Source organism: Mustelus asterias, chromosome 20 (genome assembly GCF_964213995.1).
Source record: "Mustelus asterias chromosome 20, sMusAst1.hap1.1, whole genome shotgun sequence".
NCBI lineage: Eukaryota > Metazoa > Chordata > Chondrichthyes > Carcharhiniformes > Triakidae > Mustelus > Mustelus asterias.
Window position 1 is genome coordinate 77,025,128 of NC_135820.1, and position 19,678 is coordinate 77,044,805.

The window sequence follows — 19,678 nt, forward strand, 5'->3', positions numbered from 1 at the left end:
GAGCACTGGGGGTGGGGTTGGTGGGGTGTGAATCGGCTGAAAGCAATAGAATTGTGGATAAGTCGGGGCGACACAGTGGTTAGCACCACTGCCTCACAGCGCCAGGGACCTGAGTTCAATTCCAGCCTTGGGTTGCTGTCTGTGTGGAGTTTGCACATTCTCTCCGTGTCTGCGTGGGTTTCCTCCAGGTGCTCTGGTTTTCTCCCGCAATTCAAAGATGTGTGGGTTAGGTCGATTGCCAATGCTAAATTAACCATGGTGTCAGGGGGATTAGCAAGGGTAAATATGAGGGGTTACGGGAATAGGGTCTGGGTGGGATTGTGGTCAGTGCAGACTCGATGGGCCAAATGGCCTCCTTCTGCACTATAGGGGTTCTATGAAGTTTTGTGTTAGGATGTGCTTGAGAGGTTAGTGTGGAGGATGTTGAAAGAAGTTGAACTTGGAGATGACATTGGCATGGATAAGGATTTTGTAGCAGTGAGAATGAAGTAGATGCAAAGGACATGAAATTAGGAATTCTTGGTGCTGGGACTTGGTGGATGTTCAAATTTGAGGGTTGAGCGGGGGTCCTTGAGCAGATTGCAGTTGAGTAGTTGTTCAGAGAGGGGCTGGGTTTCTGGGCAGGGTCTAACAAATGACTTTGATCTTAACTACTGGCATTGCAATGTTACTGTGTGGCTGATTCATGATCTGATCCTTCAGAGAAGGTCAAGGGAACTGCAAAGAGTGCCTCCACTTTGGAAATATCTGCGAGACCTTCGCAACTCGTACCAGATGTGTGATGGTGAGGCCCAGGAGGGAACTCAAAGAAGCTGGTTTATGGTGGAGAGCAGTTCAGGACTTTTCCCGTAAGATCATTTAACTGCAGCTTGGAGAAATGCTAGTTTTTTTTTTAGATTTCCCTTTGAAAACTTGAGTCCTGGTTCTGATTTGTGAATGTGAAGCTGGATGTTGTATTAAAAAAGCAGCAGATTGGATTGGTTCTGGATCAGCTGTCAGTAAGCAGAGTCACAAATATTACGACAGGTAGAAGGTTCTTTGAGGTGGGCGGGGGGGGGGAGAAATGGGGGAAAAAGGTAGGAAACTGGGGGCCTGTCAACCAAAGACAGCGAGATCATGAACAATGTGAAACCAAAAGCTGACCATGGTATGGGTGAAAGGATTGAGGGACAGTCGAGAGTGGGGTATAGGGATGATCCGGGGGATTCGAGTGTTAGCTGAAATCAGAGATAAGTTGCTGCTCATCGCAAAAACTGAGCCAGGAAAATAGCAGTGGTTACAATGAGGAAATCACTTAGACTTGGAGTGTGATACATAATGAAGATCTCAGTAGGGAGAAAGGAGAACTAAAGAGTGAGGATCTCGAGGGAGATGGGAGAGTGATAGAGAGTGAGGATCGCAATAGGGAGAATAGAGAGTGAAAGTGGAGAGGGAGAGTTGGCTCAAGTCAGCTTTGTGTTAAGACTCTTCTAATAGGAGTGGAATGTTTGAAAGACGAATGTAAAAAAAAAGTTTAAAACCAACAAATGTGAACACATTGCAAAATATTTCTAACCACTTCCTTAAATTTAGGGTAGTTGGAAACAACAAAACATTTTTTGAGGACAGGCTGTACAGAAATAGTTTTATCTGGTGGTACCTTTGCATGATTTAATATAGAGGTCAACATGATGTATTATATTTGCCTCGTGTTTTCTGAATGTTAAGCTAAATGAATTGTACAAACAGACATATATAACTGTGGTGGTGCGCTGACATCATAAAATGGAAGTGCCAAGAAAATGGTTCTGAAAATTATTGGCCAAGAGCAGTTGAACTATTTTTAGACTAACAGAAATTACCTTCCTTAAATACATGGGCATCGTGGTTACATTACTGAACCAAAAACCCAGAGATCTGGAGACATGAGTTCAAATCCCACAGGGTAACAGGAATTTAAATTTGATTAATTAAAAAGTCTGGCACCAGTAATGTAACTACTGGATTGTCATAAAATGCCACTTGGTTCACTAACTTCCTTGCCCGGCCCGGCCTACATGTGACTCTCAAGCCACAGCAACACAGTTGGCTGCACTCAATTGAGTAATAAATGCTGGCCTTGCCTGTGCTGCCCACACCCAGTGAATAAATTAAAAATATTAAACTCAGCCAAAAAGCCTGCGAAGGTTTATGTAAAACAATGGAAAAGATTGGGGAGGGAAGTAAATGGCTGTTGGATCATAGCCCTGTTTTGCTGGGAGCTGAAATGTCAAACAGCAGAGAGGCCTTTGTTGGGTGGAATTTTCCACCTTGGTGTTTGGATATGTATAAAACTTACTTTGAGCAACAAGTTTAAATTGCTTGTGGACCTGGAAGTTTATTGGTGTTTACATCAAAAGCTCCATTTAGCAATCCACGTCTTCAGTCACGGATAAAGCATCCCCGGGTGTGTTGCCATAGCAATTGTGGCTTTAGTATTCATGAACCATACTGTTTACTGCAGATCGCTTGTGTTGTGGCAGTAGTTATCGGCTTCATAGCCACACTTCAGTGGATTCAGTTGCTTCCATGTTTATGTTGAGGCTCCACGTTAAAATATCAAATATAGTCGTGGTTTTGACGATGGCCTTATTTATTTATGCTCTCCACTACCTTCACAAGGACGTTTCGGGATGGACGAGAAATGTTGACCTATCCAGTGATGCTCACGTCCCATGAAAGAGAGAAAAATTATTTGGAAATGATGATTTCCAAGAGCAATCATTCTTAAAATGGATAAGTAATCTTGGGACATAGCCAATCTGAATTGTACTATAAATTTCTTTCACGTTTACATTCCTGAGTGTAAAATTCAGCTTGTTAAAGCAATTTGCAGGAAATTTTATCAGGACTGTCCAATGATAATGAACGTTGAAGTGATTGGTGATGTCAAAAGTTCCTTCAGCAGACAGGTAATCCAGCAGGTTCACCAACATGTCTGCTGACTGGCACTGAGGCAGCAGTGCCAACCACTGTATCACTGTGCTACAAAAACTAAGAGCTCATGCTGGAGGAGGTAACACATTAGCGTGGATAAAGAATTGGTTCAGCAGGTAGAGAAGAAGGGTAAAGGGGTCATTTTTAGATTTGCAGGCTGTTACTAGTGAAATGCCACAGGGATTGATGTTGGGGCCTGGACGTTCTCCCCAAGTCTGCGTGGGTTTTCTCCGAGTGCTCCGGTTTCCTCCCACAGTCTAAAGATGTGCGGGTTAGGTTGGTAGCTATGCTAGATTGCCCCTTGGGTGGGAATTTTCCCATCTCACCCCCCACAAGTATCGTAGTGGGTGGGGGTAACTACTTACAATCTATATCGATGACTTGGAAGAGAGAACTGTGTGTATAGCAGCATGTATACAGTCAATGACTCCAAGATAAGTGGGAAAGTGTGTTGTGAGGAAGAGGTAAAGAATCTCCAAAGGAATATAGATAGGTTAAATGAGTGGGAAAATATTGGCAAATGGGGTATAATGTGGGAAAATGTGAACTCGTCCACTTTGGCAGGAAGAATAGAAACATAGTATGAATGAGACAGCGACTGCAGAGATGTGTGTGTCCTGGTACATGGATTGCAATAAGTTAGTATGTGGGTAACCTCATGACCCAGCATATCCCTCACTCTGTCATTACCATCAACCCTGGTTCAATGAGGAGTGCAGGAGGGCATGCCAGGAGCAGCACCAGGCATACCTAAAAATGAGGTGTTAACCTGGTGAATCTACAGCACAGGACAACTTGTGTGCCAAACAGCATAAGCAGCAAGTGATAGACAGAGCCAAGAGTTCCCAAAACCAATGGATCAAATCTAAGCTTTGCAGTCAGTCCTGCCACACAAAATCATGAATGGAGAGTGGTAAAGAGTGAGGATCGCGATAGGGACGAACAACTTAGTGGAAGCGGAGGCTCCACAAATATCCCATCCTAGCTGTTGGAGGAGCCCAGCACATCAGTGCAAAAGACAAAATTGACGCATTTACTAAAATGTTCAGCCAGAAGTGCCGAATAGATTATCCATCTCCGCCGCCTCCTGAGGTCCCCAGCATCACAGATGTCAGTCTTCAACCATGTGACCTCTTTTGTTATTTTCCACCTTTTATTATATTTGACATTTCATTGCTCCATTTATTTCTCTTGGACTGGAACTATAAACACAGCCTCAGCTTCTTGAAAGCTTTTCTGCTTTTGTCCTGTTTTCCATTTGTTCAGGAGTTTGAGGCTAATTCTTTTACATTTGCAAAAATAATTAACCTTGTGAATAAATACTGAACACACTTTCCTTTATCTGTATAATACATTTTAGTCTCTCCCCACCTCTCTCTCCCCGCCCCCTCCCCCTGTTTCCACTGCAGTTTTTATTTGTTAAAGTCTGGAATAAACGTTCAATATTACTGGGGAACGATTGGGATTTTAACCACAATTTCTGCTATTTTCTCCAGCCCCAGTAGTTTGACAGTGGGTCAGTGTTACTCAGTTGAATGTGGTGTTGGGAAGGCAGTGACACTATTCTAAGTCCAAGTTGCTCACCCTGTGTTTCCTCTATTGTTTAGCTGCGTTGCAAGCTTTAAAGCGCAAGAAGAGATATGAGAAGCAGTTGGCACAGATCGATGGCACACTGTCCACCATTGAATTCCAGAGAGAAGCATTGGAAAATGCAAACACTAACACAGAAGTTCTCAAAAACATGGGCTTTGCTGCCAAGGCCATGAAAGCTGCTCACGAGAACATGTAAGTAATGTGAACCTTTATAACCACGGCAATCCACGCTAAAGTCAAATGTGTGGGACTCGCATCCGTTCCCAGCTCCCCACCCTCTACAGGGGGAAAGTACAACATCTGATTCATAGAAAACGTAACTTTTCCCTCCAAAATGTTGGGTTCTGGTAATGCAGTGTGGGATCTCGTGGCGCAGAGGTTAGCGCCCCTGCTTTTGAGCCAGAAGTTCCAGGTTCAAGTCCCACCCCAAGATTTGATGGCCGGGGAAGGTGCGTTCATAATGCAGTCAAACAGGTTAAGTATCAATCTGCAAATCCTTCCAACACATGCCGGCGGCAGATGGTAAGAATGGCCGAGATTCCCTGTCAGCCATATGTTAGAAAGAAAATTGGAACCTCTGCCATTATGATCCATAGCTCCAGAGTACAATGCACATGTAAAAGTACATGTTGCCACAGGATCCCGTGCTCCTTGGAGAGTCAGTTGGCTCAGTTGACTGGACGGCCATTATTGATCCTTTTGGTGGATGCAGCACGGGGGTGCCGTTTTGGCTGGGGTGGATTCAGGACTTGCCACTTTATCCTAACCTCAGTGGAGGTCGTGACATTGCAGATCAGACCTTCATTTGGGCGGAGAGACTCGAGAAGAATGCAGTCTGACAGCTGAATTTCTTACTTCCCATCATTAACGGTTAGAAGTCAGGGCCTTAGTTGTGGGGTAGGTTGGGCTTCACCAATTTGTTGCTTACGGGTGTAATCTTTTGTGTCTCTCTCTGAGAAAAGTTTCCTCTCTGCTGGGTCTAAAGTTTCTTTGGAAAATGAGTTTGGCCGTCTCAACTCCAGTGGCTAACAGTTCTTGAGTAAGGTTGCTCCTAATGTTGGCTTCTCTCCCATTGGTCTCCTGCTCATCAAAATGGTTACTACGAGAACATGGGAATGAAGTGAGGTCATTGGGAATAATCGAAATAATAACTGATCCTCGGGCTGGAAAGACCAGATGGGCTGAATGGCCTCCTTCAGTGCTGTAACTTTTCTATGATTCTATGTCTACCCTATCAAACTCTTTCACAATCTTTTACCTTGGCTTTGTAACATGGAGAGTGTTGTTCTGGTCGCGTGCCTTTTGTTTTTGTGTATTCTTCTCATGCTCAATGTTTTTGCTGCTCTTCCTATTTTGAGTAACTTGCAGCATTACATTGAAGCAGAGTAGAATTATCTGAATTCTTCTCGGATCTGAGACTCTTTGCTGAGAGAGGCAGTAATGGAATCAACTCTCCCTCCCCATTGAGCTATTGACGGATCACATCCGTGGATCATGTCATTGAAACACTGCTTCCTCGCGTCCTGTTGTTCTTATAAATATTTACTGTTTGGTTGGCCATCATCCATGGCTGCGGGTATTTTTCCTTCCACTTTATTCTCTGAAAAGGGCTGACTCGTGCTGGGTGTCCCTCTCCGTACTTCAACTCACCATCCTCCATCACATGAGGGGCATAGATCAGCTGGTCAATATCTTTTCCCAAAGGTAGGGGAGTCTAAAACTAGAGGGCATAGGTTTAAGGTGAGAGGGGAGAGATACAAAAGGGTCCAGAGGGGCAATTTTTGTTTCACACAGAGTGGTGAGTGTCTGGAACAAGCTGCCAGAGGTAGTAGTAGACGTGGGTACAATTTTGTCTTTTAAAAAGCGTTTAGCCAGTTACAAGGGTAAGATGGGTATAGAGGGATATGGGCCAAATGCAGGCAATTGGGACTAGCTTAGAGGTTAAAAACAAGGGGTCAGCATGGACAAGTTGGGCCGAAGGGCCTGTTTCCATGCTGTAAACCTCTATGACATGCAGCCCTTGGACGGTGATTGTCAATGGGTAATTATACCATGTGCCGTACTGCAGCCACCCTGTTCCCTTCCTTGCTGGACAATATCTGGGTAAACAGTTTTACAACAAGCTGATGGAATGAGCAGGGAGCCTATCGGTTTGTTTGAATGCCTTTTGCTGAAACAGCAGAGCGACCCTGTGCCTTTCTAATCAGATTGAACAGCCCAGTGTGATGCTAAAGCGGTTATATCACTGGACTGCAAAGTAGAATAACAGACACAGGAGCAGCGATTGATTTTAATGCTTTGGTTGCCAGGCAAGGGAGTAAGTAATGCAGCCAGAATCACCAATTATTTCACACTCGGGTGAGCCCTGAGTGACAGCAGGCAGATATGAGGGGGAAAGAAGGAGAAGGAATTGTAAAATGAGTTTGATCACCTCACATTCTGTTGTTAATGGGTTTTGAATGAGGACCTGCTTTTCGAATTTTAAATTGAGGTTGTTCCTGATTTAGTTTTCCTTCCTTGTGCTGTCCCTCTTGTCAAAATGGTTATGATCGGGGCATGGGTGTTCAACCTCTCAGTTGCGCCCAGTAATAAAAGATGATGCAAGTCCAGCTTCTTCACAAACTCACTTTTAATTCTCTTTTACAACTCCACACTCGCACCCCACACCCAGTGCCACGTGTCACCCCTTCCTATATCCCGGTGAGTACTCTTAAACAATTAACACACAAGTTGGGTCGAAAGTGGAAAGTTGCAGTTAACCCATTCCTGACAATGGGAATGGAGCAGGGTCAAATGAGAGCGGGTGGGAGGAGGAGGCTGGTGTGGAGCATTAATCCCAGCACGGAGCAGCTGGCCGAGTGGCCTCTTCCTGTGCTGGGAATTTGTGGTACTTGGTAACATGCCTTTGTACATTCAGCCACCGGGCGTAACAATCCTGTCTGATTATACTCCCCTGCCGCAGTCCATCATAAAGTTTATTTATTAGTGCCACAAGTAGGCTAACATTAACACTGCAATGAAGTTACTGTGAAAATCCCCTAGTTGCCACACTCCGGCGCCTGTTCGGGTACACTGAAGGAGAATTTAACATGGCCAATTCACCTAACCAGCACGTCTTTCAGACTGTGGGAGGAAACCGGAGCACCCGGAGGAAACGCACGCAGACACAGGGAGAACATGCAAACTCTACATAGACAGTGACCCAAGTCCGGGGATCGAACCCGGGTCCCTGGCGCTGTGAGGCAGCAGTGCTATCCACTCTGCCACCGTGCTGCCCCGGGTCCCTGGCGCTGTGAGGCAGCAGTGCTATCCACTCTGCCACCGTGCTGCCTGGCATTATTGCTAAGAGATAATTACAGCAGCCCTAAAACCATCAGCTGCTTGAGCACAAGCCAGGGATAGAGGCAGGAATCTTCTGCTCTGCACATTAATGCACCAAGTAGAAGGTCATCTCTCAACCTTGACTTCCACAATTTGAAAATTTCCTTCTAAATAACTTGTTCCTTCCTCCTATCGTCCCCTCTGCAACCCTGAGAATCTCTTTAACTTGTACCTTAGTTATAAGGTTTGTTGCTGTGATCATGCAGTGATACGATTGGGCTTAAAACATCGAATCATCGATTGGTGAAGCACGGAAGGAGGTCAGTCAACCGGCCGTGTCCTTTCCAGCTCTTTGAAAGAACTCGTAATTCATCATGGTCACCATCGTTCTGCAAATATTTCCCCTTCAAACATTTATCCAGTTCCATTTTGAGAGTTATTATTTGAATCTGCAACCGTCAATCTGTCAGTCAGTGCATTCCAAGCGGTGTAAAAATATAAACTTGCAAAACCAAGTCCTCAGCTTTCCGAGGGTCTGGAAAGAAAAGCAAGTGTGATCTTTGGTTTGTTGTGTATAAATTCAAGATGACACGGTAGGTTCATGCTGTGTTTTTTTTTCTATTTAAGGGACATTGACAAAGTGGATGAGCTAATGCAGGACATCACAGAGCAACAGGAATTGGCACAAGAAATCTCTGATGCCATTTCTAAACCAGTCGGGTTTGGGGAAGATTTTGATGAGGTGAGTTCAAACACAACCAATGATGCAGAACCTGAACCAGTGTCTTAGAATCCTACAGTGCAACAGGAGGCCATTCAGCCCATCGAGTCTGCACCGACCACAATCCCACCCAGTCCCTATGCCCATGCATTTACCCTAACTACTCCCCCTGACACAAAGGGGCAATTTAGCATGGCCAGTCCATCTAACCCACACATCTTTGGACTGTGGGAGGAAACCCACGCTGACACGGGGAGAAAATGCAAATTCCACACGGACAGGCCAAGTCGGGATTCGAACCCGGGTCCCTGGTGCTGTGAGGCAGCATTGCTATCCATTGTGCCCCCCAAAAGGCACCCGAGTCCCAGGTATCCATTCAAACAAACGCGAGCAATCATTTAGACCCTGCCGAGTTGTACAGTTTTGTAATTACTTTTCAAGGATGCTATTGTGAAGGGCCGGTGGTAATTTTTGTGTGTGCGGAACAGTAAATTCTGAGTGGCTGCCATCAGGCTGCTGTTCCCTGGAATACACTGAATAAATCAAACTTTGGCTCCGAGTCAGCTGGAGGAGGGAATCTTGCGATGTGCCCCATTAGTTTGACATTTTCTTTTCAGCTGAATATGTTTCTGAGCTGTAAATTATTCAGGATGTGAACTTGTAAAGTGTGCAGTGAGAGCAACGTGACACCTGGGGCCTCAGCGAATGATGGGACCAACAGTCTTATCTCCTTAACCGGCAAAGTTTAAGGAGTGAGAAAGAAACATTGGAATGACAGAGAATGAGGATGTATTAGAGTCATGTTGGATGCAGAAAAGAAATAGAATTATTGTATTGAGAGAAGGAAAAAAAATGACATTTTTTTAAATCTCGAGAACAAACTACAGGAATGAGATTGAATAGTTGTTTAGTTTCTGGGTCAGAGAGGTTGGTCAGCATTGCATTAACAATGAATAAGTTTACTTGTGTTCTTACTCACCAGGCATAACCTTTTCAGTGATGAATTTAAAATGCAAATCAGAGATTTTTAAAAAATAACAGGATGAGATGCTGTTTGTGTGACGGAAACTCGATAGTGGCACAAAATAAACACCAAGTTCTGAAAATTTGTAACTTGCCACGTCTGGACCAATGAGCGGCACAGGCTTGGAGGGCCGAAGGGCCTGTTTCCTGTGCTGTACTGTTCTTTGTTGTTTTGTTTGTCTCTCTCAATGGGGCAGTGTGGGAGGAAGGAGATTTCTTACTCAGCTGATGCCCAATCTATAATTGCAATCTAGAAAATCAAGCTACTGCTTAGCTTGGTGCAGTAGTCCTCCTTTTTAAATGTTTGAGTTTGGGTGAGTTCAGGAGATGACAGTGTTGGTTGTGTCTCTCTCCAGGATGAGCTAATGGCGGAGTTGGAAGAGCTGGAACAAGAAGAACTCGACAAAAACCTGTTGGAAATTGGAGGAGCAGAGAATGTGCCGCTTCCCAATGTTCCCTCCACCTCCCTCCCAGCCACGCCAGGTAAGAGGTGTCTCTGTACATCCCCACTTAGCCAAGAAGGAGGCGTGAGATTAATCCTGATTTTTTAAAAAATTCAAAGTTCAGTTTCCTCAAATGAACTCTTACAAGCTGAGAAACCGCGTTCCTTTGACCCACTGCAGCCAATTTCATCCTCACCAGAATGAACAAAGGCATTGGTGGGAAAATCAGGGCCCTTGGATGGACAGAAGAGTGAGAAAATGGGTTGGTCCTATGGGTGACTTGAGTGCTCTGCATCTTCCAAGCCACCGTGTTAGCCAGTGCGTTGAGGGTGCGTGGGACCAAAGGCCCGAGTTACATAGAACGGTAGAGCACACGAGGAGGACATTCAGTCCATCGAGTCAGTGCTGGCTCTTTTGAAGAGTTTGTATCCTCAGCAGAGTCTATTTAAGAAGAATCTCTCGCAATTATAGCAAATATTATTTACAACTGAAACTGCATCAAAGTTCCCCAATTTAAGGCAGGATTATTTCACCAACAAAATACAGTGAGTGGAGGGTAGTTACATCATCATTGTGTGTGTAATATCAACTCCAAACACTTAAAGCTGTGTCATAGAATCCTACAGTGCAGAAGAAGGCCATTCGGCCCATCGAGTCTGCATCTGACCTGAATGGGGGGGCTTCCTCCATCATCTCCATTCATACCTGTACCTGTGGTGTCACCAATTGCAGCCTTTTATAAAAGTCCTGTCGGTAATGGGTTCACTCCTTTATTCTACAACATCTTATTCTTGCCAAAACCTTTCTGCCCCTTTCTACAACCGCCGCACTTTTTACTTTACAACCTTTGTGATCTTTGAGGGGCAGATGGTGAGTTCGCTTGTATTGAAATCAGGAAATCTCCTGCATTGAACCTCATTTCTGCTCCTTGCAAAGCAAATCAGATAAGTCTTGTTTTTCACAAGTCAGCCAGCATCACAGCAACTTAATAACTGGCCTGAGGGTATATTCCTGTACATTGTGGTGAATAGAGTAGGTGTACAGCATTATCCAGACCTGATTTTTCATGAGTCTCAATGCTGTACAGAAGATTTAAACTTGTAGCACAGAGGAAGGCCATTTGGTCCATCATTCCCGTTTGAACGAATTTCATAGTTAATATCATTTGTCCCATTGCCAGGCAATTTGTTCAAATATTTATCTAATTTCCTTTCGAAATTTACTACTAAATCTGCTTTCACCACTTTTATCAGGCAGAGTATTCCAGACCACAGTCTCCACATTTCTTCACGGGCTTTTCCACCTTTAATCTGTATCTTCCAGTGTTCGACCCTGTTGTCTATGTGGATATTTGAGTTATTTCTTGTCTGCCTCTTGTTAGAGTCATAGCTGATGTTACTACTGGACAGGAAGCTCCCAGAATAGAACCCTGGCTCAATAGACCGTAACGTTTACTTTTCTTTTAATCACATGGATGAACAGAATCACAGGACTGCCAATTAGCTTTCTACAAAAGAATAAAGCATTTATTAAACATGAAAAGATCGACTATAACACAATACTCCTTCACCCATCCTATATCTTCACAAACGTCCAGATTTTTAAGGATAACACAAGTTACAGAATATATCTTACACTTTATTGTTCGTGGTAAGTACAAAGTCCCTGTAAACCAACAGTTCAACTGTGGCCAGACACACACCACTCTGAAACCAAGTGGAGTCGCCACCCGATACAACTTCTGTGGATTTTGCATCAAATGCTCCAGGTGATTATCACACTGAACGTTAACTAGCCTCACTGGAACCCTAACTTCCACACACAACTTTCCAAACTCCACTCTCGAAAAGACACGCCTTAGGATCTTCTCCCAAACATTGCTTCCTCTCAGATGCCTTCTCCATGGATCCACTTTCAGGATTTCAGTACTCCAGTGCCTTGAATTGTCACGTGCATTCAAGCTTCCACACAATCTCTCGGGTGCCCAGCCAGGCCAGCAGTACACTGATGCTTCACAGGCTGTATTAAAGTGTCACTAACCTTCGGATGATTTCACACTAGCTGATTTCACCAGGTTTGCATCTTGCAGCTGTCTTTAACTGGAAGTCTCTCTCTGCCCGTTTCTACAACTTTAGTGAACAGCACCTTTTTAAATTTATAACTTGTTCGATTTCCAGTTCCTTTTTTTGTCCCTTTGACTTCAGTCTTCCTGGGACTTCCCTTTTCATTCTCTGGTTTCATAGAATTCCTACAGTGCAGAAGGAGGCCATTCAGCCCATCGAGTCTGCACCGACTACAATCCCACCCAGGCCCTATCCCCTTAACCTTATGTATTCACCCTGCTAGTCCCCTGACTCTAAGGGGCAATTTTGCATGGCAAGTCAACCTAAACTGCACATCTTTGGACTGTGGGAGGAAACTGGAGCGCCCGGAGGAAACCCACGCAGATACGGGGAGAACGTGCAGACTCCGCACAGATACTGACCCCAGGCCAGAATTGAACCCGGGTCCCTGGCGCTGAGGCAGCAGTGCTTGCCACTGTGTCGCCTCAGTTTCTAGAATAGTTTCTAGAACTATCTGTTCTTTAACTTCTGGGACTTACTTTCTTGCCTTTACTCCATTGTCCTGCTTCTCTTCTGTGAGAGCAGCTTCCTCCCCGGCTACCTGCTCGTAACTGCTACTAGGCCCAGTTTAAAATTAAATTCAAAAATTCTTCCTAACTTAAAATGGCACCTGGTTGCTAAGCAACAGTCCGGTCTTTAACACTTGTTTGCTTTTGCATCATAAAGCCTTTAATCATAATGCAGGCACAATTTGAAATTAAACCAAGACCCACATGCATGCAAGCCCCTTTGTTTTACATAAATATTTTAACCCTTTCTTACACCAAAACACTAAACTCACCTTATTTCTAATATCCGAAGATACAAGTGTAGATTACTTAACTTCCTGTTTCCTGACGCTTTGCACGTAGTTTATGCTGCATTGGAGGCAGATGCGGATTGGGATTGCGCGGGCGCTGTGTATTCAACAAAACTAGTTTCCCTTTCATCCGATTTGTTCTTGTTTCTTCCAGCCAAGAAGAAGGAAGAGGAAGATGCTGAATTGCAGGAACTGGAAGACTGGGCGAACGCTGTTGCTATGTGAAAAGGAGGGTCACGGACTATGTTGTATGTCGCAGTTGTGGGTGTTTTGTTATGCAGTGGAGGTTGTGAGCAGAGCACATGAATGGCCGCCCGGAATGCATTTTTGGGGAGGGGGATGAGGGAATGGGATGTGCAATGTGACTTCATGGCCTCTGTGCAGGAGGATGGGGTGGGGTGGGGGGGGGGGGATCAAAAACACCTTTATGGTACTTTTGTCCAAGCTTTCATTGGATTTTCATTTATGTCAATGATTACGAGCTTCAAGCCCACAACTCCCGGTGCAGCCGTCTCTCCCCGTGGGCCCAGTGACCCCATCGCACTGCTCTTTGTTATACGAAGCCCTCTGTATATTTATGAAATAGAGACGCGGTGCAGATTGATATTTGCAAGTGACTGAATTCCTGTAGCATGTCCATAACTGTTTGTATAATTGAGGTGAAGCAGTTGTTTGAATATTACACCCATAGCTGATTGTATTTCCTCTTCCACTCTGATTCATTCTTCAAAACAATTCTCGATCGTAGGCACACCTTGGAAAATAATCTGCAGGAGGCTGCCAAAGCTTGTTAATCATTTTCTTCCCCCTCCCCTGAAAATTTAAGCTGTTTAAAAGTGTATTTTAATCAAGTATAGACCAGTCATTTGCTGAGTCTGATTGCTCACCCAGTGCCTCTGCTGATTTTAAAAAGACTAGCATCTTTAATCTTTTTTTCTTTTGCAGGAGATTGGTCACTTTTAGTTTTTATTTAAGTCCTGGGTGTTGGTGAGGGGACAAAGTGAGGTTAGTTTCGATTCTTCTCACTGGGTGCAATTTCAGGACACTTCCTTGTCAATGCCATGTGATTTACACGGAAGCCTATAAAGTACTTCTAGATGCTTCTTTCGCTAAATGCTGCATTCCCCACACCCCGAACTCAGGCTGCACACAGCACAGCGCTGCCACTGCAGAACCCCTCAATCCTCTACAGAAATTACCTAACCCTACTTCAACTTGCTGTAAATATGTTAAGAAAAAAAATAAATAAAAGTTCCTTTTAATGTAACAACTTGTCTCTAACCAGGAGTTTGAAAACTGAGAGATGCTTAAAATCTGTGTAATTGAAGCTTGCGGATGCAGTTGTGGAAACAGCTAGCGGACTGCTGCTTCTCCCTCTGTTAGCTGTGCTTTCAATCCCAGCACTGGCTCACTGTGTTCCATTCTTGCCTCTGAATCAGGGGATTGTTGGTTCAAATCTAACCCCAGACCACAAGCACAGAATCTGGACCGACATCTCCAGGGCACAGCTGTGAGGCAGTGCTGCACTCGAGCAGGTTTTTCAGATTTAAAACGAGGGTCTGTCTGCCTCTTAAAATGGATAAAAGATCTCGTCTTCCTTTGTGTTAGGGCATGGATCCAACCAGGGGAGAGTTTTCCCCAGATTCCCATTGATTCCAGTTTCGCTAGGGCTCCTTGATGCCACACTCGGTCGAATGCAGCCTTGATGTCAAGGACAGTTGCACTCACCTCATCTCTGGAGTTCAGCCCTCTTGTCCATGTTTAGATCAAGGTTGTAATGAGATCAGGAACTGAGTGGCCCTGGCAAAGCCCAAACTGGGCGTCAGTGAGCAAATTATTGCTGAGTAGGTGCTGCCTGTCGATAGCACCTCCCATCGTTTTGCTGCTGATTGCGATTAGACCGATGGGGCAGTGTTTGGCTGAATTGTTTTGTTCTGCATTTTGTGCACAGGGCATAGTCTGAACAATTTTCCACATTGCCGGGTAGATTTTAAATTTGATTAACAAAACCTGACACAATAGGCTGCCATGATGTGGAGATGCCGGCGTTGGACTGGGGTAAACACAGTAAGAAGTTTAACAACACCAGGTTAAAGTCCAACGGGTTTATTTGGTAGCAAAAGCCACACAAGCTTTCGGAGCTCCAAGCCCCTTCTTCCACCTGAAGAAGGGGCTTGGAGCTCCGAAAGCTTGTGTGGCTTTTGCTACCAAATAAACCTGTTGGACTTTAACCTGGTGTTGTTAAACTTCTTACTAAAATAGGGTGCCGCAGGGGTCAGTCCTCGGCTCTCAACTGTTTACAATCTATATAAATGATCTGCAAGCAGGGACAGAGTGTAACATAGCAAAATTTGCGGATGATACTAAAGTAGGTGGGAAAGCAGGCAGTGAAGAGGACATAAAGATTCTACAGATGGGTACAGATAGGCTAGGAGAATGGGCCTAAATTTGGCAGGTGGAGTTTAATGTGGATAAGTGTGAGGTTGTCCATTTTGGCAGAAAAAATAGAAAGGCACATTATTACCTAAATGGAAAGCAGATTCAAAATGTGTCCGTGCAGAGGGATCTGGGAGTCTGTGTTCATGAATCGCAGAAAGGTGCAGCACATAATCGAAAAGGCAAATAGGATGTTGGCATTAAGGACTGGAGTATAAAAGTAGAGAAGTGTTGTTGCAATTGTATAGGGTGTTGGTGAGACCACATCTGGAGTATTGTGTCCAGTTTTGGTCTCTTTATTTGAGGAAGGATGTGGTGGCATTGGAGGCAGTTCAGAGGAGGTTCACCAGATTGATTCCGGGGATGAAGGGGTCGACGTATGAGGAGAGATTAAACAGTTTGTGCTGATACTCACTGGAGTTTAGAAGGATGACGGGATCTGATCGAGGTATATAAAATTTTAAGAGTTTGATAAAGTAAATGTAGACCAAATGTTTCCCCTTGTGAGGCAATCTAGAACAAGAGGTCACAGGTATAGGTTGAGATGCAGTAGATTTAAAACTGAGATGAGGAGGAACTACTTCTCGCAGAGGGTGGTGAATTTGTGGAACTCGCTGCCCCATAGCGCGGTGGAGTCTGAATCGTTGAATGGGTTCAAGAGGGAGACATATATAATAAAAAAAGGGATGGGGGGGGAGGGTATGGGGAATAGGTGGGGAGGTGGATTTGAGACCAGGGAGAGATCAGCCATGATCTGATTGAATGGCGGAGCAGGCTCGAAGGACTGAATTTGCCGACTTCTGCTCCCAATTCCCATGTTCCTAAAATCCCACTAGTTGTGAAATATAAGTGTTTTCTATAAACACAGTAAGTATGCTGCCCTTGTGTCTTCAGGATCAGATCCTCAGCAACTGCATAGCTATCTGTGATTGCCAATGTCTCAACTGGAGTGAAACACTTTTTCAAACACCAGGGGGAGTGTGAGGGAGAAATCCAATTCAATCATGCAAAAGCAACTTCATTTTTATAGCACCTTCCGCAGCCTTCAGATTTCTCAAAGGGAAGCTAACAAAGTGCTTTTGAAATGTGGCCACTGGTGTGGTGTAATAAGGAAAGAAATACTGCAACTGAAGCCAATCTTAACCAGCTAAGAGGGCCAAATACAAAGCTGGAGTTTCTGCAGAGGTTAGTGTGTACAATCTCGGACATATATTAGAGAGGGTGCAGAGAAAAGTGACAGGTATAATGGGGATAGGCCAGTTGGAAACGATTACAGATGTTCCTAATGATGATGGGGGAGTCCAGAACCAGGGGTCACAGTCTGAGGATTCGGGGTAGACCATTTAGGACGGAGGTGGGGAGACATTTCTTCACCCAAAGAGTGGTGAGCCTGTGGAATTCATTACCACAGGAAGTAGTTGATGCCAAAACATTGAATGTATTCAAGAGGCAGCTGGATATCGCACTTGGGGCGAATGGGATCAAAGGTTATGGGGAAAAGCAGGATTAGGTTATTGAGTTGGATGATCAGCCATGATCGTAATGAATGGCAGAGCAGGCTCGAAGGGCCAAATGGCCTCCTCCTATCTTCTATGTTTCTATGAAGCTGCAACTCAGCAGTGGAGGGAAGAGATGGTTAAGCGCTACGTTGTGGAGAAGTAAGTATAGATCAACTATACAGAGCTGTGGTGAGGCCACAACTAGAATATTGTGTGCAGATTTGGTTTCCTTTCCTGAGAAAAGATGTTCTTGCTCTTGAGGGAGTGCAGTGAAGGTTTACCAAGCTGATTCCGGGGATGGCGGGACTGATGTATGAGGAGAGATTGACTAGGTTAGGATTTTCTTTTGCTGTAGTTCAGACGAATGAGGGGAGGGAGGGAGGAGGGGGGGGGGGGGGGACCCTCCATAGAGATTTATGAAATTCTAACAGGACTAGACAGTGTAGATGCAGGGAGGATGTTCCCGATGGTGGGGGAGTCCAGAACCAGGGATCACAGTCTGAGGATTCGGGGTAGACTATTTAGTACAGAGGTGGGGAGACATTTCTTCACCCAAAGAATGATGAGCCTGTGGAATTCATTACCACAGGAAGTAGTTGATGCCAAAACATTGAAATGTATCCAAGAGGCGGCTGGATATAGCACTTGGGGTGAATGGGATCAAAGGTTATGGGGAGAAAGCAGGATTAGGCTATTGAGTTGGATGATCAGCCATGATCGTGATGAATGGTGGAGCAGGCTCGAAGGGCTGAATGGCCTCCTCCTGATCCTATCTTTTATGTTTCTATGTAACCAAACACTGATTAGGGAGAGAGGGAAGAGTATTGCAGACGTGCTCCCTCCTAAGTGTGTCTTAACCCTGCAATAGAGAAGCTCAGTTACATTTGCCATTTTGGGAGTGACTCGAGGTAGTGGAAGTTGCTACGTTAATGTGAATAAAGTGGTTATTTCTCAAACACGGGGTTCTTGCTTTCAATCCCTGCTTGGCCCACGTCACTGAATCTCAATGAAGTTGGAGAGAATGGGTGGCAGAGTCATGGTACCCATTGGGACGGGAAATATTACCCCACCGGAGCAGATAAACTGAAATGGAACATACTGAAAATCATCCTCGATAGATGTTGGTGAGCCTCGGGCCTTGCTGTGCACCTTTTTATTTCTATGTCTATATCTCTCTCCGTATGCCCCACGTGTGATTTTAAATTAACAGCAGCATGTTAGAAATGCTAATATCTTTTTCCTGTGGACTTGGTGTCTATCAATAGCACGACATCACCAGACTGTTGGAGCAAATTATATATTCAAGGATGTGTCAGTGATTTCCCGTGCTGAGAAATCCCTTATAGCGAGAGTTTAAACCAGAATCTGTTTCTGTCACTGGAACACTCTCTTGTTTCATGTCGATAACTACGAGATGATGCATTCCGGGGAAGAAATTGCAGCAAAGAATGGGAGTTAATGAGGAAGGAAGAGAGACTGACGTTATAAACCGCCTCTCACCAAGTCTGGACATTGCAGTTCATGTCCCAGTCAGTGGAACACACGAGCTGTATGGGAAAACACTCAGGGTGTGCCTCAGTGAAGGCCAAGGGCTCAAATACAATTCCCTGAAAATGCTATGGGAAAGGAACAATGCAATCGAGTGCAAGGTCAAAGAAGCACTGATCCATATTTACAGGACGTTGATTATGTCACAGTTCAAGTGCTGCGATTAATTTTGGCCATCTTGGACAGAAAGGGCATCAATGTTTAAATTTCAACAAGACGATGTCAGGGTGGGAGAATTTTGAGATCTGTTTCCAGTGGAGCAGATGTCAGGAATGCAAGAAGCCTCGGAGATTTAATAGAATATTTTTTAAATCCCTGCAGAGTTCTGAAATAACTAACAGGAAAATCCTATTTCCTCTGCTTGAGGAGTTAGTGATGAGAAGCCAGCAGTTTGGAACTGGTTTCATTGTTATGGATGTAACAATCCGCCCAGAGACGGATGGTTCCTTGTGTTCCTGCTTAAGTAACCAGCTCTCTGGATCAGTGCGATCGGCCTCAGGTGCTGGCTGTTAGTCTGGCCTCACGGTTGTCAGAGTGGTGAGTGAAGGGGCGGGGAGGGGTCGGTTCTGAATGTTATTCTCTCTGGGAATTCCAGTCTTATCTCGTCACCATTTTCAGACAAAGATTCATAGAATCTCTACAGTGCAGAAGGAGACCATTCAGCCCATCGTGCCTGCACCGACCACACAATCCCACCCACGCCCTATCCCCATGACCCCACATCTTTACCCTGCTAATCCTCCTGACACTAAGGGTCAACTTAGTATAGCCAATCCACCTAATCCGCACATCTTTGGATTGTGGGAGGAAACCCACGCAGGCACGGGGGAAACTTGCAAACTCCACACAGACAGTGACCCAATCTGTGAATCGAGCCTGGCTCCCTGGTGCTGTGAGGCAGCAGTGCTAACCACTGTTGCCACCCTGGACTGGGGCATAGATCAGCTGAGGGGCATGTTGGGGGTGTCAAAGTTGGGAGCTGCCCCATGGGGAAGGACCCAGTTCTGTTCAATCACCACCTCCTTTCCCAGGGGGGAAATCCCAGATGAAGGAATAGGCACCTTCTCCTTCTGTGCCCCTTTCCAAGTTGCTGTTATTCAGTGAAGTGGCTCGGTGGAGTGGTTAACCTCCTGAATTCGTGTCAGTCCCACCTCCTGGAACGGCTGATGGGCACCTGCCTGACTGACCCAGTGCATTAATATAGCACCTTCTACAAC

The 19,678-nt window shown here is 45.0% G+C and overlaps 1 protein-coding gene across 1 annotated transcript in view; it reads left to right on the plus strand.

The window, feature by feature from the left end:
• chmp4ba (charged multivesicular body protein 4Ba) overlaps positions 1-14,248 on the plus strand; it is a 40,651-nt gene extending 26,403 nt beyond the window's left edge. Inside the window, exons 2-5 of the mRNA XM_078236891.1 lie at positions 4,563-4,740; positions 8,497-8,611; positions 9,970-10,096; positions 13,133-14,248. Coding sequence (XP_078093017.1) covers positions 4,563-4,740; positions 8,497-8,611; positions 9,970-10,096; positions 13,133-13,203 — 491 coding nt within the window. The 3' untranslated portion in view covers positions 13,204-14,248. The remainder of the gene's footprint in view (positions 1-4,562; positions 4,741-8,496; positions 8,612-9,969; positions 10,097-13,132) is intronic.
• Positions 14,249-19,678: the final 5,430 nt, after the last annotated feature.